At 39.5% G+C, this 23,586-nt stretch overlaps 5 protein-coding genes and 1 pseudogene across 6 annotated transcripts in view; 4 read left to right on the top strand and 2 right to left on the bottom strand.

The window, feature by feature from the left end:
- LOC101298748 (nitrate transporter 1.4-like) overlaps positions 1-4,438 on the top strand; it is a 5,864-nt gene extending 1,426 nt beyond the window's left edge. Inside the window, exons 3-7 of the mRNA XM_004288758.1 lie at positions 2,014-2,116; positions 2,393-2,610; positions 2,695-3,245; positions 3,357-3,703; positions 3,921-4,438. Of these exons, the coding sequence (XP_004288806.1) occupies positions 2,014-2,116; positions 2,393-2,610; positions 2,695-3,245; positions 3,357-3,703; positions 3,921-4,438 (1,737 nt within the window). The remainder of the gene's footprint in view (positions 1-2,013; positions 2,117-2,392; positions 2,611-2,694; positions 3,246-3,356; positions 3,704-3,920) is intronic.
- A 1,285-nt stretch (positions 4,439-5,723) lies between these two features.
- On the bottom strand, positions 5,724-7,334 carry LOC101299513 (probable sugar phosphate/phosphate translocator At2g25520-like). The gene has a single exon (XM_004287281.1). It carries the CDS (start codon positions 7,163-7,165, stop codon positions 6,134-6,136), a length of 1,032 nt encoding a protein of 343 aa, XP_004287329.1. The 5' UTR covers positions 7,166-7,334; the 3' UTR covers positions 5,724-6,133.
- Positions 7,335-9,468: 2,134 nt separating this feature from the next.
- LOC101299223 (xylosyltransferase 1-like) lies at positions 9,469-12,526 on the top strand. The gene is made up of 4 exons (XM_004287280.1): positions 9,469-10,183; positions 10,762-10,837; positions 10,963-11,078; positions 11,734-12,526. The coding sequence occupies exons 1-4, from the start codon at positions 9,628-9,630 to the stop codon at positions 12,249-12,251; spliced, it is 1,266 nt and encodes a 421-aa protein (XP_004287328.1). The 5' UTR covers positions 9,469-9,627; the 3' UTR covers positions 12,252-12,526.
- Positions 12,527-12,779: 253 nt separating this feature from the next.
- LOC101298462 (pentatricopeptide repeat-containing protein At5g48910-like) lies at positions 12,780-14,357 on the bottom strand. Its single transcript, XM_004288757.1, has one exon. The coding sequence runs from the start codon at positions 14,355-14,357 to the stop codon at positions 12,780-12,782; it is 1,578 nt and encodes a 525-aa protein (XP_004288805.1).
- A 2,415-nt stretch (positions 14,358-16,772) lies between these two features.
- Positions 16,773-19,068, top strand: LOC101298927 (probable receptor-like protein kinase At1g67000-like). The gene is made up of 3 exons (XM_004287279.1): positions 16,773-17,398; positions 17,717-17,743; positions 17,828-19,068. Exons 1-3 carry the CDS (start codon positions 16,801-16,803, stop codon positions 18,937-18,939), a joined length of 1,737 nt encoding a protein of 578 aa, XP_004287327.1. The 5' UTR covers positions 16,773-16,800; the 3' UTR covers positions 18,940-19,068.
- A 345-nt stretch (positions 19,069-19,413) lies between these two features.
- LOC101298167 lies at positions 19,414-21,857 on the top strand (annotated as a pseudogene). Its single transcript, XR_183821.1, has 3 exons — positions 19,414-20,402; positions 20,499-20,531; positions 20,719-21,857. The product of XR_183821.1 is annotated as a probable receptor-like protein kinase At5g39030-like (transcript).
- The last annotated feature ends 1,729 nt before the right edge of the window (positions 21,858-23,586 follow it).

Raw genomic sequence — 23,586 nt, 5'->3', positions numbered from 1 at the left:
AGATGATGATCACCATCATGATAATACTCCCTAAGCCCTAAATTTTGATATGTGATTTGTGAATAATATTTCGTTGAGTTCACCAAGCTCACACTCTTCTTGGATTGTCTGTTCCTCATAATCTGTAATTTCCTCCCTCTTTGCTGCATTTGGCTCTGCAAACCTAGCATAGGAGAAGCATACATAAAGAACTCAGCGAAAAACTCAGCTGTAGATGAATAGTGAAAGCTATTACTAATCCATATATACTCGAACTAATGACTAATGAGAAGTATACACTATTGGTTCTACCGATTGAAGTCTAAACTCACAGTTTACAAATACTCGAACTTTTTAGATATACAGATGAAGATGATATCGCAGCAACGAATGCTTCTAATCCACATTAGATAAGCGCCAACAAACTAGACCACTAATTCAAATATGCAAGGTATATGGATAAACTCTAAACTTTATATATGATTATTAGCTTGTTTTTGTTTCTTCTTTGTTGCATGAATCAACTTCTGATTTGTTGCTGCAAAGAAACAGCACCATGAAATCAAACCGTAATTTGCATGCCAGATGTACGTACGTAATAAACAGCACCATGAAATCAAACCTTAATTTGCATGCCAGATGTAATAAATAACTAAGAGTCATCATAGAGATCGATAAACATGCATCTAACATTAATCACCTAATTAACTAAACATGTTATCTGCAGGCAATAGTAACATTTTGTGCATAATATCTTTGAACTGATGATATTAAAAATTGAGAAGCTTCTACCTTTCGAACAATAATTGGCAACTTATACATATCATATCATGGTATGCGAAACAAACAATGATAACTAAAGAGAGCATATACTGCTTTTAGTGATTTAGTGGAATAGAAGATACTAGCTAGATCTGGGGAGAGGTGTGGCTGTAGGGACTGGCCTCAGATCTCCATCTGGTTTTGTTTGCCTTTTCTTTCCTACCTTCTTGTGGTGTTCACTACTTTTTAAAATGGCCGGTGGATTTGATATTATCATAAAAATTCCCAAATGCTGTAGTAGTTCTTAGATGCACTGCATATCATAATGCTTAGTGTTCTAATAAGCACGTACAGATCACATGGAGCCACAGTGGACAATCTCCCACTGGACCATTCCTTCATCAATTTGTCAACTCTGATGTGTGACCCTACGATGTATATGGTTTTAGTGAACACAATTAGCTAAAATGCAGAACACTTTTGAGTTGGTTTCAACTTTTCAAGAGAATTATGCAGCAGCAGATTGGCTAGCTGGAATTAAATTGCATGACAATGAGAACCATCAAAAACAATTTTAGCATGAGGACATTGTATCCACCGTTAATCCTTATGATCACAAACTACCTGCAGACAAGAATGCTTTCATTTCTGCACTTGATTCACTTCATGACTAGTTCAAGGTTTCGATTAAAAAGAATCTAACACGAAATGCGCCTTACGCTTAGCAAGATTGTGGGGCAGAGAAAGCACTTATAGAGGCTTGTGTATATACATAGCTAAGGTAGGTTCATCTATATAATTCTACGGATCACATTAACCAGCTTCACAAATCACAATCAAAGTAAACCTTCTACTATATATTATTCGAATCAAAACACAATTTCAACCAATCAAGAAACCTGCTTCCACTAATGGTTGGGATAAGGCTAATCTGGATCTAGCTGAAAAAAGCTTTATCCTAAGTCCTAACACACAGCAATCAGTCTCTTCACTTAAGCTAGTAGTGGAGAGTCACTTTTCATGTGTTTGCATTACACTCTTTGCCTATAAAAGCGAGGGAAGCTCCTGCCAAACCCAAGAAAGTTGTGGGTTCTCTAGTTTTATATACCAGCTAGCTACAACTGCTTCCTTGTCATATTTCCTGGCCAGTTGAAACATGGTTGGTAATCTAGCTCTCTTTCCTTAACTGAAACTGAAATAGAATTTCTTCCTGGGGATTTTAACCATACTGAAACTAAAGACAAACACATTGCTGTCTGTTTTGATCTTCAGGAGGAGAAAATGAGTTGGACTGCGGCGGATGCTGTGGACTACAAAGGGTTTCCTGCTGATAAGTCCAGAACTGGTGGTTGGGTTTCCGCAGCGCTTATACTAGGTATGTATTCTCTTATCTTTCAGTTGATTTGGTCATCAGGTTTGATCAATACAAGGAGGTGGTTCATGCAAAGGTGATGGGGGTTTGGCAGACTTGTATTAATCTAATGCATGCATTAGTGTTTAAATAATATTCCACAAGCATATTCAAATGGTAGCCAACCTAAGTGTTTAACATATATAATTACTTTTAGCTTTTGATGAAACACTCTCATGTGTCATCATTCACCAAACTAAAGGTGCTAATTAGTTTCTCGATCAAAATGATTTGTTATAGGAATTGAAATATGTGAAAGGCTATCAACTATGGGAATAGCAGTGAACCTGGTGACGTACCTAGTTGGGACAATGCATTTGCCAAGCTCAACTTCAGCAAATATTGTCACAGACTTTGCAGGCACATCCTTTCTTCTCTGTTTGCTAGGAGGATTCTTAGCCGATTCCTTCCTTGGCAGATACAAGACCATTGCAATCTTTGCTTCAATACAGTCATTGGTGAGTACTTTTTCAATTTTCAGCATTATATTTATCAAAGATCAATGATGATCTTTATATAATAGACTCTTGATGTATGTACAGGGCATAGTTGCACTAGCAATATCAGTAAAATTGCCGCAGCTGCGCCCACCTCATTGTGACATTACTGCTGCCAACAACGACTGCCAACAAGCCAATGAGTTCCAAATGGGATTTCTTTACTTGGCTTTATATATGATTGCATTAGGGATTGGCGGGCTGAAATCAAGTGTTTCAGGATTTGGAACAGATCAATTTGATGACAAAGATGACAAAGAGAAAGCGCAGATGGCCTATTTCTTTAATAGATTTTTCTTTTTCATTAGCACTGGAACCTTGATGGCAGTCACAGTCCTTGTTTACATACAAGACCAAGTGGACAGAAGCTTGGCCTATGGAATATGTTCCATTTCCATGTTCATAGCCATCTTGGTGTTTTTCTCGGGGACTAAAAGATACAGATATAAGAAAAGCACAGGAAGTCCCATAGTTCAGATTTTTCAGGTTATTGTGGCTGCTGTAAGGAAGAGAAAGATGCCACTTCCATTCGACGTTGCCTTGTTGTATGAGAATTATCCTGAAGCTTCAAGAATTTGTCACACTGATCAGTTCCGGTAAGTTTGATTTGGTAACTAAACTCCATGTTTAAGTTTCCACATTTACATTTGCTATTCATGTAACTCATTGTATAGTGTTGATACTCATCCGGTTCAATTTTCGGTTAGTTTCTTGGACAAGGCAGCTATTGTGGCAGAAGAAGATTTTGAGAGAAATGCACCTGCAGGTTCTCTTCCGAACCCATGGAAGTTATGCTCAGTTACAAGAGTGGAGGAGGTGAAAATGATGGTGAAACTACTTCCAATATGGGCCACAACCATCATGTTTTGGACAGCATATGCACAAATGCTCACCTTCTCAGTAGAACAAGCATCTACCATGGAAAGGTCCATCGGAAAGTTTCAAATCCCAGCTGGCTCTCTCACAGTCTTCTTTGTGTTAGCCATATTGATCACACTGGCTGTTAATGACCGTATCATTATGCCTGTTTGGAAGAAATGGAAAGGCCAACCAGGTATATATACTGGAAGGAAAAGATGAACAATTTATCCAAAAGCATTGTAGTATTACTAATGTTAAATAACACCACTTTGAACTGAATATAACAAACCTTAGAACCCCAAGTACTCGATGCCTTGCAATAGAAGTACCAAAATGTTAAACTACAGAACCTATGATCTTCCGTATAATAGATTCTGTTTATGTTTCTAATGTCTTTCTTTCTACAACAGGTTTCACCAATCTACAGAGAATTGCAATAGGCCTTGTCCTATCGACTCTGGGAATGGCAGCGGCAGCACTAACTGAGAAGAAGCGGTTATTAGTGGCTAAAGGCATGAAAACTATGAGTACAGGTGCTCTTCCTATTAGTGTGTACTGGTTAATCCCACAGTTCTTCCTTGTGGGTTCTGGTGAAGCTTTCATCTACACTGGCCAGCTCGATTTCTTCATAACTCAATCACCAAAAGGAATGAAAACTATGAGCACAGGGCTCTTCCTGAGCACCATAGCACTAGGCTTCTTTGTCAGTAGCTTCTTGGTTTCGATCGTGAGGAGGTTCACTGGAAGCAAAGATGGGCAAGGATGGCTTGCAGACAATATCAACTATGGAAGACTAGACTGTTTCTATGGACTTTTGAGCGTTTTAAGTGTCATAAATTTTGTAGCATATCTTGTTTGTGCAAGGTGGTACAAGCCAAGAAAACCTACCAAACCATCTAATGGTTCCTCTGCTGAGGATAAGTGTTAGCTAAACAAAGGGTCTGGTGTGGTATCTGTTCTATAACTTCTATTGTGCTTGATTACCTTAATGAAAATAGTGGTTTGAGTTTGGGTCCCTTAAAAGAGAAATGAATGAAATTTTCCAAAGGATTAATGGCATGCATGCATCAATACTTGGTGATGTGATGTTACTCTTAGTCAACAGGAATCTGTTATGCTTGGAAAAAGTCCTGCCTACTTTAGTTGAAGATCACAAATCCACAACCAATTCCAAGGGGATGCAATGATGCATAGACCTTTTCCTTGGCTTTTGGAATAAGCTTAGAGTCATATACTGTCTTTAGTGGCTTGGTTTCTCCACTTTGAATAGAAGAATAGAAGCTGAATATTACTGTGCCAGTGTTCATGGTTCCCAGTATTAGCTAAGCATATAGCAAGTCAGAGGCTATCTAATAGTGTCTGCGACTTTTCTTGTAGATCCTTTCTTGATACAAGTTCGAATGGCTATAGAGAAATGACAATGGCTAGGATTTGAAAGTTTAACGCCTTCAAATCATTGCCGTTAAATTTAGCCGTGATACGAGGGAGGAGAAGCATATGCATCATGAACATTCAACTCTATTTCAAACTGATAACAAGACCCAAAATGCAAGCATCAAAAGTGGAGACTGTGTGTAAAGTAACGGATAAAAAGGAGAATGATTCTCACTTCCTGAGTCCTACATTACCGGTAGCTTTGAAAAGAGTAGTCCTAAATATAGGGTATCTGGCACTAAATGCATCAGTTAACTTACCATATATCTTACTGCTGTAACAGCTAAGAATCAAAGTAAAGAGTAGTCCAAAATATGGGTATCTAATGCATCAGTTAAACTTACCATATAGAGCTCGGATGAAAACTGTTAGCAGAACACGGATGTCTCGCTTCAAGAAAGTATAGAGCTCTTTTGCTATTGCTCAGGACAAGCATTATGCAACATGTATCGAAAAATGTCGGAGAAGAAACTTACCGCTTTGTACTATTGAAGTCAAATCAGAGACAGAACAAGGAAATCCAAGGGAATGCTGGACCTCTATGTTCAACTTAACCTGAATTCAACAAGCATCTTGCGAAGCTACCAAAACACACACAATTACTAAAGGGGTAATGCTTCTCCTGCTCATTAATGTTTCCGGTAGGCCACTCAGAGTGCCAGACCGCTTGCCTTGATGAATATGACTTGAAGCATACAGCGACATGAGATAAAGAAAATGACATATAAACATGGAGAGCAAGGCACAATAAATTCAATGGCCAACAAAAGTAGAATACTCGGGGAATGTAATTCAGATAGAATATAAAGATACAATAAGTTCATGTCCTCTACCTGAATTCAATAATAATCTCAAAAACATTTATAACCTCCTAATCACAATGATAAATTGCCACAAGGCACCACCATGATCAACATCAGACACCCCCACTAACCCGAAATTGACCACAGCTAAGTTGGGAGCTATCAACTGTAAAGCGAAATGACAGAAAATGAAGAGTAATACATAAACATCTAACACCACATACCCAAAACAATAAGCTTGCTAAGTGAGTCTAAATAAGCAACACCCCACTTGGTACATTGTCTCGCCATTGCTCTTTCTCAATTCTCCTGGATCTAATAAATCCCCTATTTCCTTCTCTCTCCGGCAACACAATGGTGGAGCTGACAATTAGTAAAAGGAAACCTCAATCCTGAGTTTCGCTCTTCTTCCCATCCTCATCTCTCTCCTCCAACAGCTTCCCAGCCTCCACATTGTCCTGCTGGGCCTTCTTCTGCGCCTCGGCAGCCTTAAGCGCCTGCAATTTCGCATGATTGTAATACGCCACCCCGAAAAACGCAATCAGATACCCAATCAAGTTAATCGGCGTCACTGTATCCTTAATCACCGACCACGAAAACGCAATCAACAGCCAATCCTTCACAACACCAGCCACATTCATAGTCAAAGCCGAGGTCTTCCCCACCAGCAGAAACACAGCCAAATTCAGCGCGAAAGCACACAGCGAATTCGTGCCGAAAATCACGAAATCGAAATGAAAGCTAGAAGTCTCCTTCAAAACCGGAAACTCCACAACGATCCAAGGGATGCACAGAAACAGAAAGCAGCACGGCGCAACGTAGTACAGAGAAGTGATCGGATTCAAGCTGATCCCTTTGGCATTGAGCAAGATCTGGATCAGGACCAACCTCGTGGCCTCGAAAACGACCGCAAGAAGCTGCAAACTGACTCCCCACGAGTTGAACTTGGCCTCGCCGTAAGCGGCAATCGCAACGCCGAAGGAGATCGAGAGCATGTTGACCATGGTGTCCGATTTGAACGGATCTTTCTTGATTAGGATTCCGATCGAGTACACGGCGACCGGCATGAGAGCCTTGAGCATCTGGATGAAGGAGACCGAGAGGAAAATGTATGCAGAGTTGGAGAACCAGAGCGAGAGCGCGTAGAGAGCTCCGATGGGGACGACGGATTTCAGGTAGAGGTCACGTGACATGGAGACTGGCTCGACGAGCTTGAAGACCTTGACGAGGAGGTAGGCAAGGGAGGAGCAGAAGGCCATGTGGATCATGGTGAGGGAGATCGGGAAGGGCCAGTTGTAGAGCTTGCGGTCGAGGATGTACTTGTTGTAAACGATGACGGTGAAGCTGAGGAAGATCCAGATGGCGACGTAGGCGTAGGAGATGAGGACCTTCTTCACCACACCGTCGGAGAGCGCCATTGTTGGGTTGAGATTTGGATCTGCTGCAAATGGGAATGGAACCCTAATTAGGTGAGTTAAATAAGAAAGGAGGAGACTTTGGAAGGGAAGGGGGGGCTCGAATCCCAATGCGGTGGTGAAGTGAGGAAGGGAAAGGAGGTGGAGACTGGGTAGTAGTCTTTTGAGTGGGGTTGGGGCTTTGTGATGGGCTTTTAGGTTGGACTCTTTCTTTTGTGTAAGGAAGAAGAAGAAGAAGACGACGATTAGTTGTGGCTAGATTTTGGGTGAACCACGTTTTGAGGGAAGGGGTTTTCTTTCTTTTTCATGAGTTTTTTGCATCGTTCCTAACCTGATTTTCCGCGTCGGAAAATGCCGATTTTCGGGTTGTAACGCATGCATTTGCGACAGGTTTACTTGTTCGGATTGAGAAAAACGACTCGGACAATTACGGAACATATAGGGCATTTACTGATACATAAGGTTGTTAAAACCAACGTGATGGTTCATGGTAACGATGTATGACAAAATGTACTTTATTTTATTTTATTTTGTGTACCAAACGGTTTTCTTATTTAATTTAACAATAATTGAGGCATATTATTTGATTTACTTCCATTGATAAAGACATCGTAACTATTAATTATTAAATATCCTTAATCTTGTAATGGAATATTGGTGGTTTAACGGCCAAAGAAAGTGATTAATTAAGACGTTTTGGGTTAGAACAGGGGAAGTTGCAAAAGTAAACGAGTGAATTAGATAGCAATTAAGGGCGGAGACTAGGAAGGAAAATGTGACAGTTTGTCTAAGCAATAGGGCCCCTTGCGTACGTTGGAGGAGTTCCATATGTGACTTTGAAGGATTGACTCTGTTAGAATCACACTTCCAAGTGGTGCTACATTACCAAATGTTTAGGGTCTTTGTTTGCTTGTGCATTATGGGCTTTCAATTTGCTAATTGGCGTGTCAATCACTTAATCTAGAGCTGGCCCAAAACTTGCATCCACAGCTTTGATAGTGACAAGAGATATGCCTAACTTGTCCACATTGCCTAACATGGGTTTCAAATTTTGAATTAGCCTTATTAGGATGTCCATATGATACAGTGATGTATTGGAACATCGATGATTGTTAAATTTGTTAGAGCAGTTGCACCATGGTGCAATTGGACGACTTATTTGTTAATTTCAGCCATTTCTTCGATGCACCAAGGTAATATTGCCCGACTGATTTGTATGTCCCACATCAACAGTAATTGCTTAGGCAATTGGGTTGCTGGAAATTGCCCACTGATTTGTCTGGGCAATTTGTGTGGAGCTCACACGCACATGGTTGTTTTATACAACTAAAATTTAATTATAGCCGTGGATTAAAATTTAATGGTTCTAATTAAATAAAAATGATCATTGGTAATATGAACAGTGGATTAGGAGGCAAATTGTTTTCAATTGGTGCATTGACTAAAGGTAATTACTAATTTTAGATAAATAATGAATTAACAATACCAATTTAATTGGCAAATCAGCAATTGCCCTTGTCTAACGGGTACAATTGCTCTTATAGCAAAATCTAGTGTATACGAGTTTCTTAAAATCGTGGACTAATAAGGTCATGTTTGATTTAAAATCGGTGTCCTGCGTAACTATAACTGGTGTAAATGTAAGTAAATGAACGCCTAACTAACTTAATGCTTCTTTCCTACAGCACTTTCCAATAACAAGGTTTTGCATTTTGCATCAAAATAAACAATTAGCGAAATGAGGTATCTTTTGCCTTTGTGGAAAGATTACACAACTCATGTAACTCTCAAATTTATGGGAAAGCTTTCTAGTAAAGCTATGGACAAATCATGATTAGAACAAAGTGGCATGAATGTTCAAGTAAACTGCTTTTCTAAGCACAGGTACTATGTCTCTAATCTCTCTGAATAAAACTAAGCAATGCCTAATCTCTCTGTTATCCCCCACATGCTCAAGAATTTCTATCATCTCTCATCTTGTTTCTCAGCTGATCAGCTCAGTCCAGCTTTCTCTGAATATCTGGCCACAGATTCACAACCAGCCTGGTCAAAAAAATTGATTCCAGTTGAACAGTAATGGACTAATGTAGTCATCACAAAAAGACTAAAGTGACTCACTCCCAAAAGTACACAGTGTCTCTCTCTCTCACTCTCACAGGGTCTCTCACATTCTTCTCCAAATCTCATCGAACTAATAATTTCATTCACCCACTAACCCAAATCCACTTAAATAATACAACCCCAGATTGATTCTTTCTTTCTTTCAATCATTCCGTGATCCCCACCAACCATTTTTGTGTGTGCAACTTCTTCTTCTTCTTTGTTCTTCTCTCTCAGCTCAGCACAGATCCCCTAAGAAAGTTTCCATCTTTGTCAAGAAATGAAACCCAGAACTCCAAAAGCGTCAATCTTTGCTCTGTTTCTTGCTGATTGAGCTCTTTCTGGGTTCTGGGTCTTGTGCTCCAATGGAAACCAGCAAGACCCAGAAGAGAAAGAAGTGGTTTTTACCACTGGTGCTGTCTCTGCTCCTCTCCACTTTCCTCATCTTCATCACTGTCTTCACTTCTTCAAGCTCATCTGCTTCAAGACTCTACAAGACCCACGTCAGAAACAACGTCCCACACTTCGTGGAGTCAAACTCAAAGCTCAAAGTTTCTGACACTAACAAGGACCCAGTACCCAGATTGGCTTACTTGATCTCCGGCTCAATGGGGGACTGTGAGAGCTTGAAGAGGACACTCAAGGCTCTGTACCATCCGAGGAATCAGTATGCTGTGCACTTGGACCTTGAGGCTTCGCCGGAGGAGAGGTTGGAGCTGGTGAGGTTTGTGAGGAGTGAGCCCATGTTTGAGAAGCTTGGGAATGTGAGAGTTGTGGTGAGGGCTAATTTGGTGACTTACAGAGGGCCAACAATGGTGAGCAATACGCTTCATGCCGCGGCGATTTTGCTGAAGGAAGGTGGAAAGTGGGATTGGTTTATCAATTTGAGTGCTTCTGATTATCCTTTGGTGACCCAAGATGGTAAGTCCCTGGGAATTTGAGTTAGCTATGTGTCATTTTTTCCGCGTTTTCGGATTGTTTTGTTGCAAGTTGTTTAGAGCATTCGGTGTTTCAGTTTTCTTAAAGTAGTTTAGAATTGGGGAATTGATGTGGTTCTTGTTTGTTCTGTTTCTTTAATTGGAGTGGGAAATGGTTTTTGCTTGTTATGGATTGCTTAATGCACAAATCTATGCATTGGATTTCTTGGTTACAGCTTGTTTTGGTAACTGCAAAAGCAATAATCATAACTCAATTATTAATTCTGCTTTGCTAATTACAGAAGCAATTAGATATTGATTTCTGTATACTGCTTTATTTACAGAATAGATGATGGAAAAGGTGTTTGCTCCGTCTAGCTTAATTTATGACTTCTGACATTCATGACAGTTAAGGAAGTGTTACTTACTATGCTGATTTCATCATCCACCCTGTCATTTTCAATATATCTGTTACTAACTATATTTGGTAAAATAAGGAGTACTTATCAAGTCATTAAGCTGCATGGTCATATACAGATTACAGATTCCTAAGTTCATGTGTTTGTTTTTTCTGCACTACAGATATGCTTCATGTATTGTCATCCATTCCAAGAACTCTCAACTTCATAGAGCATACCAGTGACATCGGCTGGAAGGAGTATGTGGCCCGTTGCCTCTTTGTTTAGTAATATTCTTTCTTTTTGTTTAACTTTGAAGAGTAGGAAAATTAAGCCTTGCAAAGTTATATATAGCTCCTAAAGGGTTTCCCATGTAACCCCTCAGGTATCAGAGGGCAAAACCGATTATAATTGACCCAGGGCTGTATAGTGTACAAAAGTCAGATGTATTCTGGGCACCAGAGAAAAGGAGTGTTCCAAGTGCATATAAGCTGTTTACAGGTGAAAATCTCTGCTCCTGTTGCTTCTCACTCTTGTTTTATCTATCTGCCTACTATATGATTACTGCTGTTCAACAAGATACAATGTCATAGTCTTTTACAGAAGGACTAGTTGAACAGCTAAGTTAGGTGATGTTCGTAGATAAACATGAGATCAGTCTCCAAGTATGATTTAGGCCAATACCAAAGTAGTTTTATGAACCTGTTTGGAAATAGAACTATTATTTGCAGTTATGCAAAGATTAAACAATTATTTGGTCCGTGTCTAGTCGGTCAGCTTATGCCTGGCGTTTGGATTTCATAACAAAAAGTGTCTGGTTATACTGTTCTGCAAGATAAGTAGCATGACTACTCCTTTCTGCTAGTTCCCAAATATTAGTCAGGAAAAGGGTGTCATTGTTTTTCTTTCCTTTTTCTTTATCTCGTTTTCTTTATGTATTGATTGCCTACTTGGAATATACGAGGCAAGATTAAAATTTATTGTCACTTGGCAGTTGGCACTTGAACGAGTATCTACTGAATCTGCACACTGCCTTAGTTTTCTTGTCATCTTTCCTTTATAAAAAGGATTTGAATAGATTTATTCAACTATGATAATGTGGCCCTCCATTCATTACCTAATACCTGATTCCATATTCTGTTCAATAATTCCTCAGGTTCTGCTTGGATGATGCTCTCCCGTCCTTTTGTGGAATACATGGTCTGGGGGTGGGACAACCTCCCAAGGATAGTCCTTATGTATTATGCCAACTTTCTTTCTTCACCAGAAGGTTATTTCCACACAGTCATCTGTAATGCTGAGGAGTTTCGAAACACTACTGTGAGCCATGATCTTCACTTCATATCATGGGACAACCCCCCGAAACAACACCCACATTTCCTCACCAATGATGACTACGAGCTCATGGTAGACAGCAATGCCCCCTTCGCCAGGAAATTTGGCAGGAATGAGTCCGTTCTCAGCAAGATCGACTCTGAGCTTTTAGGCTGCAATGCTGATGGGTATGTACCAGGAGGATGGTTTGGTACTGGAACAAATGGAAATGCTACCGTTCCGGATTACACAATAAAAAATGTGACCACTCTTAGGCCAGGTCCAGGTGCTGAAAGACTAAAACGTCTCATCACTGGTTTAATATCTGCAGAGGATTTTCATGCGAAACAATGTGCCTGATATCCGAAGAGTCCAGATAAACGATTATTCTAATCCTATACCTAGTAGGCAGAAATGGCAGACTATTGATCTTAATAATGGTTCACATGGCAGATAGCAGGTTATAGAAACTTAGTGGGAATGAGAATTATCACCTTCCCAGCATATATATGATTATATTCATTACCTCATCTCAATATTGAGTGCGATATTCTTTTAGTTCAAAAGCTGAAAGTGCGTACTGTAATGTATCATTTAGTTTACATAATCAGAAGAGTCATAAATGCTTGCATGTTTGATTTACTTGAAGCAAAAATTTCACCAACACACTTTTGTTTCATATCCGTCGGTTCTTTGATCAGAAGAGAAAGAGAACACCGCAACCGTATGTTTAATAGTTGCATAATCCTGTATTTGTTCTATGCTTCCTGCAAAAGTTCAATTAAAGACAGTTCTCTGCTGCATTATTCAATTTACGCCATGTTCTGAGGCAAAAGAATGAAGTGATCTATGATATGGATAATACATCTAAGGAAGGAATTCACTGGATCACACGTCCTCCAAATTCGCCATTTTACAGAAGGAGTTTAGCATCTCAAGCATTTCTTGTGCTTGTGGAGGACAAAGATCACCAACAATGAACTCTTCAGCCACTCCATTTACCTCTATCACACTGGAACCAGGTTTCTTCTTCATTCCACTTTCTGAGATCATATCTCGGACTCTCTTTGCCTCGAATTCCAAGCCAGCTTCCTTGTACATAATATATGAAAGAACATGAATACCGCAATCGGCTACTCCCATATCAGCGAGCTTTTGCCAAATTCTGTCCCCAACTTCAACATTCCCATGAACTCTACACGCACCTAGTAACGCCCCCCACACGTTGGCATCCCCTCTTCCTAGTCCTCCCATCTTGTCCTCTATAAACTTCTCAGCTTCCTCTACCATGCCAGCTCTGGCCAAAAGGTCCACAACACAAGCATAGTGCTGAAGCCCGGGCTTAACCCCATAAAGGGTACTCATTTGATCAAACAATTCAAGTCCCTTGTCTACCATTTTCGCATGCCTGCAAGCCGAGAGAACAGCAACAAATGTAGTCTCTGTCGGTTGAATCTTATCTCCAACCATTTTATCAAACAGCTCAATCGATTTCCTTGCATCCCCATTCATTGCAACCCCGTTAATCATAGCATTCCACGCTCTCGCATCCTTATCCGCCATGCCCTCAAAAACCTCCATAGCTGCTTCCACATACCCACATTTCGAGTACATATCAACCAACGCAGTGGCCAATATCACATTCGACTCAAGCCTGCGCCTCTTAGCATACGAGTGCACCCACAACCCTTGCGCCACCGCGCCCAAATGAGCCGCGGCAGTGAGAACACTAACGAGAACAGCCTCATTCGGCCTCGTCCCCGCTTCCTGCATCTGCCTAAACAAACAAATCACCTCTCTAAATCCACTCACTCGAGAATACGCAGCCATCATCGCGCTCCACGACACAGCATTTCTCTCGGGCATTTCATCGAACACCTTCCGTGCATTCTCCACATCCCCAATCTTCCCATACCCATCCACCATCGCCGTCCACACCACCACATCTTTCTCATGACTTTTATCAAACACCAATCTCGCAGAACCAATCTCAACACTCGCCGAGTAAAACTCGATCAGCCCCGAAACGACAAACGGGTCGTCTCCGAACCCGAGTTTAACAACATGGGCATGAACCAACCGACCCGTTAGCCCGGAATCATGTTCCATCAACATCACGCAAGCTTTGATCAACGGCGGGAATGTAAAATTATTAGCAACAATCCCACAATACAACAAGTCTATGTAACACGTAATCGCGGCCAGCGGCGCGTGGTAATGCGCGTGGGCTCTGATCATGGTGTTGTACATGAAAGTGTTGCGGTGGTGGTGGTTGAAGATGGAGCAAGCGTAGGGGAACCAGGGAGCGTGTTTTGCGGCGGCGGAGAGGAGCGGCGCAACGGCGTAGGGGGATTCGGGTCGGGTGGAGGTGAGGAGGTAGGCGTGGATTTGCTTGAGTTGGTTTAGGGTTTTGCATTTTTGGCAGAGGAGAATGAGATCAGTGGTTATAACGGCTTTTTGAATCATCTGATAAACAAAATGGTGGGCATGTGTCCTTGGGAGTCCGAGTATATAAGAAAACTAGAAAAGTAAATTCATCAAAATAGAGCATCTTCGGTACACGACCACCGACGTGTATCTTCATATACATACATAGATAGTTAAAATTAGATGTAATAATATAAAACATGGTAAACAAATGTAAAACACTAACAAAGCAAGAAAAAAAAATTAACATGACTACTTCTAATATAGTGGCCTAAAAACAATCGAAGAAGACTCAATAACACAAGGCTCATCAAGCATATATGGACCAAGTCCCTAACATCCCTACATCCTATGTTGTACAATCTCGCCGGCCACGCTTCAACTACTCTGACCTGCACCACCACAACCCATAGCGAGATAACTAAAGCCACAAAGGCCATACAGTTAGGAACTTCAAACAATTTGAGTCGTGTCGCAGCATATTCAAGTCACCATGGAGATCAAACTTGCCGAATTCAGATTCTTCCATCCCTCATCGTTTGTGTTGTTGTGTTAGTGTAGAATGTGTGTATTTGATAGTGTGATCCAAGTATAAGAACAATTGTCGTGCGCCGGCCGCATATGCTCGGATCAAACTAGATTTACAAAGGGATTTTAGAGAGAACTCTATGTTCATAAGAATCCCCAAATACAAATATTTGGATCTAACTAGATTTACAATTATGACTCGTGATTTACAGTCATGACACGTGAATAGAAAGTAGGGACAGAGTCAGGATTCCAAAACCATATGGGCTAAATTTCATTTGATAAAATGTATGAAAATTATAAATTTATAATGCTTGTATTTGCATTACGAAATATTTTTGGCTTCTTAACACCGGATATTAAGAAGAAGATCGATCTATAAGAGTAGAAGTGATATCGAATTTCAGAAAATAATCAGATTCACATCGTCAAAATGTCAATATCGACACACAACATGTTTTGAGAATCAAATAAAATTGAAGAAAAAACTATTTGTTGAAAAACTAAAAAAATAACATAAAACAAAAAATGTTATAGTCGAAGAAAAAATTGGAGACTAGAACTTAATATGGACCATTCCCAAAACAAAGAAGAAAAAAAGAAGAAGAAGAAAACTTAATATAAACCAATGCCTCTTTTTAGAAAAATAAAAGGTGGAGCCGTGGAGGTGGCATATTCCAATCCTCATTTAGTATAATATAGTAGGTTTTGGCTTCTTTTAAATATTTTTTACATGGGCTATTGGTATATATACCTGTTTATTCATATAATATGATCTAGTCTATTTGAAAATTGGAGAAAAACTGTCTGGGCTACAGCCTAGAGACAGTTCCACTATCCTCCGTCCCTGATAGAAAGACACCCCTCCTTCAAATTTATAAACATTAATTCAGTCATCAAATTTGTTTTTCCCTCACAATCATTTTAGAAACAAAACGAGGCGACATATCAGCACCACCGACATACCGGCGCGCGGCATAAAGAATAGTGTTTTAGGATATTTCATATGCGTGTATTGGCCTTATGCCATCAAGATATGTAATTAGAATATGATTATGTATTTCTTATCATTACCATATTGATATTTTGTAATTCTATATACAACGGGCTATTATCAATGAACAAGATGATGATTCTTTATTCTTTTGCTATCTCTTTGTCTCTACAATTATACTCGATTAAAAATGAGATTGTATTCATTGTCTATTTTGATCAAATGCCAGAGTCTAATATAAAGTCTTGCTACAGCCATGTCACTAATCATAAGCGACTAGAGATCTACAAGTCAAGTAAAAATACACATATCACATGCATCACTAATTCAAAGAGATTGACTAGTAGCAACCAACCGTTCTATTTCATGATTAAATTTGGAATTTTATTTATTTTATTTAACATTTTTGGACTCCAAAATAGAAAAGTTTGTGTGCAATTCAAAATTCGAAATGTCAATTTGACAAAAACTTTCTACTCTATCAATTCGAGATGTCAATTTGACAAAAACTTTATATCATTCCTTATTTTATGTGTAATTGTCTCAAAACAATATGTAACGTTAAAGTGTTGACGCATAAATATATTTTAATTTATTTTTAATAAAAAAAGGTATGAACATGTTAAATGCATCAAGCTTAAGATATTAAATTATAAATTAGCAAATGATGTCAAATTAAAAATAATCACGCATAATTGAGGATTTTTGTAATTAATAAATATTTATTTAATTGTTCTTAGGTTGGTATTTTCAGCGAAGTTTCCACTCAATCAAAGCCTGAATAGTGATCAGACTTGAGACAATAGACCAGGTCAGTCAACTTTGCTAGACATTACTGTAATCATCTTCGTATACCAGCCAATTATTATTCTAGCTATAGCCATCTCAAAATCCATCCAAATATTTTATCAGAAAGTTTATTCAGTGTCCAGGAGAAGCTAGTACTGAAAATTCTGAGAAATGCAGCAAACTCTCGTTTCTTCCTTTTGCTTCATCTTGCTGGCTTTCTCCTCCATAGTCCTTGGTAAAAAACCCAACTGTGGGAAACATGGCCCGGTTATCAAATTCCCATTCAGCTTCAAAGGTAGCCACCCAGAAAATCCTGGGTTTCTTGTGTCCTGCAATGAAAAGAATGAAACCATTCTTGAGCTTCCAATCCCAGTTAAATTTGCAATCAAAACCGTAGACTATAAGGCTCAGAAAATCCAGCTATATGACCCAGAAGGTTGCTTGCTTGCCAAGCTTTTGAAAGTCCACAACATGTCAATCTCTCCCTTCCACTACTCAGAAAACCAAATGATTGATATTACCTTATTCAATTGTTCTTCAGCTAAAAGGAAAAAGCCGTCCTCGTGGCTTTATTCAGTCCCCTGCTTTGGCTACCAAATCTATTGGGTTTATTCTTTCGATAACATTGAGTACTTGCCCCTCCTGTCTTGTACAAAGATGCGTAATCTTTCATCAGTACCATACAGGACTGCACCTCGAGAGCTTTATTTGGAATGGTCTGAACCAAATTGTGGACTATGTGAAGCACAGGGTAGCACGAAGAAAGGAGGTACAGGGTAACATCTATTTATAAGTTTTGCTATATGTTTGTTACAGATTCCAAGTATTTTTGCACATGATGATTATTCCTGCATGAAATTCCATTCCAAGCAAGCATATTAGCACATGATGACTTGATAGAAGTTGGAAACTTTGCACAGATAATGAATCACAGGAAATAGGGAGCTCAGTTAGCCCCACATAACTTTTCTAAAAGCTTTCATCTGCTGTCCTTGCAATGTTACACCATTACTTGTGTCGTAGCTCACAACTCAACTATGTAATTTGACAAATATGGACCGATTTTGTTTGCTTCTTGTTTTTACAGGTTCGGGGAAAACTTTAGTAGCTACTGGTGAGTTTTATAAGAGATTCTTTAGTTTGTTTCATATCTAGAAGAGATGTATTGTCGAAATTTACTCAGAGGATTAACTTGCAGGTACATCCCTGGGTTCATTTGTACTCGTACTACTTGCTGGTGCAGCTTATCATGCTTATAGTTCTGATAGAAAGGAGAAACAGAATCAATTAAAAATTGAAAGCTTTTTAGAGGATTACAGAGCTCTCAAACCAAGCAGATACTCTTATTCAGACATCAAGAGGATTACAGATCAGTTCAAGGACAAATTAGGCCAAGGGGCATATGGGACTGTTTATAAGGGAAAGCTTTCTTCTGAATGTTTTGTTGCCGTGAAAGTCCTCACTAGTACTAAAGGAGATGGGGAAGAGTTTGTTAATGAAGTGGGAACAATGGGTCATATCCATCATGTCAATGTGGTTCGCTTGGTCGGATTCTGTGCTGATGGGTTTAGAAGAGCTCTTGTTTATGACTTCTTACCTAATGGTTCACTGCAAGATTTCATTTCATCAGCAGACAATAACAATTCTTTCCTTGGTTGGGATAAGTTGCAAGATATTGCTCTAGGCATAGCCAAAGGAATTGAATATCTGCACCAGGGGTGCGATCAACGAATCCTCCATTTTGATATCAAACCCCACAATGTTCTGCTTGACCATAACTTCACCCCAAAGATTTCTGATTTTGGTTTGGCCAAGTTATGTTCCAAGGATCAGAGTATAGTGTCAATGACTACAGCTAGGGGAACAATGGGGTACATTGCACCTGAAGTGTTCTCCAGGAACTTCGGGAATGTGTCCTATAAGTCAGATGTGTATAGTTATGGAATGGTACTGCTCGAGATGGTAGGAGGAAGAAAGAACATCAGTTCAACCACAGAGAACGCACCTGAAGTTTACTACCCAGAATGGATCTATAATCTACTAGAAGAAGGTGAAGACCTCCGAATCCATGTTGGGGAAGAAGCAGATGCTCAAATTGCGAAGAGACTTGCGATTGTGGGTCTCTGGTGCATCCAATGGCACCCGGTTGATCGTCCCTCTATGAAAGGGGTGGTTCAGATGTTGGAAGGAGGAGAAAACTTGACTATGCCTCCAAATCCTTTTGCCTCTCAAGGTCCTGCAGGAACAAGTGCAAGCACACCTGTCAAAAGATTAAACCTTCAACTGGAACCAATTGCTGAGTTAGAGTGATGTGTATAATTTTTTATAGTGTATGCACACTTAAGAACATGGTAACAAAAATTATCATCAAGTTTATGTAATCATGGTTGATGTAACTATTCTGCCCGAAGTTATAGAATGGTTAGTTGGTTATATGTCACATTGAGAATTATGCTTTTCATAACCCAGCAGCCTGCATTTGTAATATGGGTACTTTTTTGGCCTGAGCTTCTGAGCAACTGATGCAGTGTATATTATTAAAATAAGAACAAGCCCAGAATCGATCAGTGCTCCGACTCTTACAATACAGCTAACTAAACAATGATAGAACATTGAAGCACTTGTAACTAAAGCCATGAAAGAGATTTTATTTAGATCAGTAGTGTTTACCTGGTCCTCATAGCCTCTGCCCACTTTAGTTGAATCAAGTTGTGGAAATTCTGAGCGACTTGTCGTTGGTACGTAGCTCTCCAAATTACCCCAACGTATAGGAAGGGAAACTCCCTGGTGCATGACTTTGATCTTGTATAAGTCTTTGCCAATCTGTAATGTGTGGTAGAGTTCTACAGTCCGATTCCACAAACAAATTAAGCTCTGGTCTCTGTACGTAATTGAGTAATTGACATCTCCATGAAAGAGAGCCTTACACTCTCAATTAAGTCTAAGTTGGAATGATCACGTCAAGAAACTCCATTAATTAAAAGTATATAGACTTTGGTACTGTGAATCTGGAATGCGCAAGTCTTTTCTGATCTCTCTCCATGGGAACAACTGGGATTAGGAGCCTGTCCCTGCAGTGTGCTTGGGTTTCAATTGTAGCCTTTTTGGTTCTTGGCTCATCTGGTCATAAAGATGATGCCAAGTGTGTCCCTTCTTCTTGCGGCGACATCCACGACATCAGCTACCCTTACCGACTGCAACAAGATCCAGAGCACTGTGGCGTCTACACTTTGGAATGTGACCACAACATCACAGTGCTGCGCCTATTTTCTCAAGAGTACTACGTCAAGGCCATTGACTACGACAACAGCACAATCCGAGTGGTAGATCCTGGCCTCGACAAGAACAACTGCTCTTCCCTTCCTCGTTTTCCTTTGGGCGCATCGAATTTCAGTGATTTAGCTACATACGATACATACGATTCATACTGGCAACTAGGATATACAGTGGAGTCAGTAATTTTCTTGAAATGTGAAAATCCAGTGAATTCTTCTCGGTATGTGAGCACGGCTCCCTGTATTAACTCCGAAATGTATGGTTATGCCGTTCCAGGCAGTATCTCCGCCGAAGATGTGGAGAATGGGTGCACTGTATATTGGATGGGTCTGACCACTGGGATGCCCTCCGAGGAGGACCGAAACGTTTCCTATCAAGATATACACGATCAAATGGTGTACGGCTTCGAGCTATGGTCAATCGCTGGATTTTGCCGCGGTCAACGGATTTACTATATTTTTTTTTCGGTCAAGTATGTTATCCGCGCAGCATACGAGGTATATACTGTCGATCGAGTACGCCATGATTTCTTTACTTGATTTTACGAATAACTGTGCTAATTAATTCTGTACATTCTTTGTCATGCACTCCAGGTTTCTTTCTACTTGGTTGGAGGTTTTTCTTCGGTAAGTGTCATTTCTCTCAACATACTTTCTATATATCCACTAACTTATTGTCAAAGAGATCGATGGTTGTCTCTCATGTTGCATGTATAGTCTGGCACTTTCAAGACTTAATATACAGGTCAAGCACCTAATTAATTATGTAGAATTTGTGCTGCAATTAAACCCAGCTCCTTCAAATCTTTTGCAGCTCATTTGTTTCTCGAGATTACTATCGTTGGCAGTGTTGTAGTGGGAAAACTTATATTTGGAGGTCCATTTGTGATCGCAATTCTGATACATAAGTGGCGAAGAAGGCATTGGTCAACCTACCGCACAATAGAAGACTTTCTGCATTCTGACAATTTCATGCCTATAAGGTACTCCTACTCCAACATTAAGAAAATGTCAGCTGGATTCAAAGATAAGTTGGGGCAAGGGGGGTTTGGGTCTGTGTTTAAATGCAAATTACGGAGTGGCCATTTTGGAGCCATTAAGTTGTTAAGCAAGTCTAATGCTAATGGGGAAGATTTCATGAGTGAAGTAGCTACTATTGGAAGGATTCACCATGTCAATGTGGTGCAGCTTGTTGGTTACTGTGTCGAGGGTTCAAAGCGTGCCTTAGTATATGATTTCATGCCAAATGGTTCTCTTGATAGATACATTTACTCCAAAGAAGAATCCATCACATTAAGTTACAAGAAAATGTATGAGATTGCAGTTGGAGTCGCTCAAGGTATTGAATATTTGCATCAAGGTTGTGAAATGCAAATTCTGCATTTTGATATCAAGCCTCATAATATCCTACTTGATGAGAATTTTGTCCCAAAGATTTCTGACTTTGGACTAGCGAAACTATATCCAGCAAACAATAGCATTGTCTCATCAATGGCAGCAAGAGGCACCATGGGATACATTGCTCCCGAGTTGTTTTATAAAAACATTGGTGGCGTTTCGTACAAAGCTGATGTTTATAGTTTTGGAATGTTGTTGATGGAAATGGCAAGCAGAAGGAAAAATCTAAATGCATATGTAGATCACTCGAGCCAAATTTACTTCCCCTCATGGGTGCATGATCAATATATTGAGGGGAAGGACTTGGAGATTGGGGATGCTACAGCAGAGGAGAAGAAATTAATTAGAAAAATGATAGTAGCTGCCTTGTGGTGTATTCAAATGAAACCAAGTGATCGACCTTCAATGAAGAGAGTTACACAGATGCTAGCAGGAGATGTTGAGAACCTAGAAATGCCACCAAAGCCTTCTCTATGCCCACAACCGACGCCTGTAAGCAATCTGATTCCAACATGTTCAAATGTGGAGCTAACATGTACTCTTTCTGCTAGGTGATGATAGCTGGCTACCATTCCTTCACTTTACTTCGTGTAGCGTATGAAATTTCCGATTGTCTTAGAATTGCAGATTATTGTAGTTTTAAAGGTGAATTGCCTATGAAAGTTGAAATATTGTACTTCGTCATTACTTAGTTTACTGCCTCATGGTTTCTGTATAAATGTGCATTGTAACTTTCATATTTACTTTTTATACCCTCTGGTTTCTGAAGAAGAATTTCTTTACAAACTTCTCAACCTCCAAACAAAGGCCTAATTTGGATTTGTTTAGCGTCTTACAGATAAATAGGCTGAAAATTAAAGATTGTTCCACAAGGCTTATTTAAGTTTATAATATAGTCAACCAGTTCGTCCCAACTAAATGCCTGAATCTTTGCTGCTCTAATTTTCAAAAGCATAAATTTGTTCTGTCCATGGGAATAAGTTGGTGGGTGTGAATTGTAGCCTTCATTGTTCTTGGTTTCTTTGATTGTAAAACAAGTGTTCTGGGCAATGACGACGAGTGTGTCCCTTCTTCCTATGGCGACATCCACAACATCAGCTACCCTTTTCGACTGCAAAATGATCCAAAGCACTGTGGCGAATCAAGCTTCACTTTGGAATGTGACCGCAACATTACAGTGCTGCACCTTTTTTCTCACGACTACTACGTCAAGGCCATTGAATACGACAACAAATCCGAGTGGTGGATCCTGGCCTTGACAAGAACAACTGCTCTTCCCTTCCTCGTTACAAAGCACTATCGAGGGATTAAATGTAAATAAAAAATTCTAATTTCTTTCAGTCAAAAAAGAAAAGAAAAAATGATTCTGATTTCTCCAAAACAAAACATCAATTGTTGTAAAAGAAAACATTCTTGTTATTTTGCAGAGAGATGGAAACTAACTCTATAACTAAAAGCATCAATCAAAAACTTTAATCGATTAGAGAAGAGAAAAACTATAAACATGAATTCAAGACCAATAACCCAGTCATGGCTCTTTGAATTTCAAATATGCAGATCATTGTTCTTAACATATACATGTAGTGGTTTAGGTAAAGTGAAAATTTGAAAGTAGATATAAATAGACTTAAATTTGATACTGATTTAAATCTGGGCAACAGAGAACTACATACAGTAGAAGTGGAGAACTAACCAAGACGTTTTAAGCCTAAAAGTCCCGCATCAAGAAATTATATGCAAACCAAGTAACTGGAGAATCATGTTGTTTGAAAAAAATTATAAATCGGAAGAGCGTTTGATAGAGAAAGCATAGACTAAAGAAAAGAAGAAGAAAAAACACAATTTAAAGACACACATCAGATGTAAAGACACAATTTAACTACACCTCACAAAATATAGGAACCGTGAGAGAAGAAATCATCTTCGTGGAACAAAATGATTTGAATGACACACCTAAACACAAAGAATACAACACAAAGAATACATAAACAAACTTTATTAGTAAACTGAAAATCTAAGGTGGCTTTACACTACTTGCTATTTGCCTTTATCTAAAATAGTTCATTTGCTCTGAGTGCTTTCTATGGATACATATTCCCCTGTATTATTACGGTAAAAATGTAAAATTTGAGCACGTGCTCTTTATAAAATGGAATAAGGTAAAACGGTAAAAAGGTAAAATACAGATTCATATACTCCCAGGCGGGTCCAAACATTAGGGCTTATACGGGGGTTTTACCCGCAACCTTTCTTCTTCTTCTCTTCCTCTTCTTCTTCCCCTAAA

Source organism: Fragaria vesca, linkage group LG1, assembly GCF_000184155.1.
Source record: "Fragaria vesca subsp. vesca linkage group LG1, FraVesHawaii_1.0, whole genome shotgun sequence".
NCBI classification, from domain to species: domain Eukaryota; kingdom Viridiplantae; phylum Streptophyta; class Magnoliopsida; order Rosales; family Rosaceae; genus Fragaria; species Fragaria vesca.
Note: the sequence above shows the minus strand (reverse complement) of the source record. Positions and strands in the feature narration are given on the sequence as shown.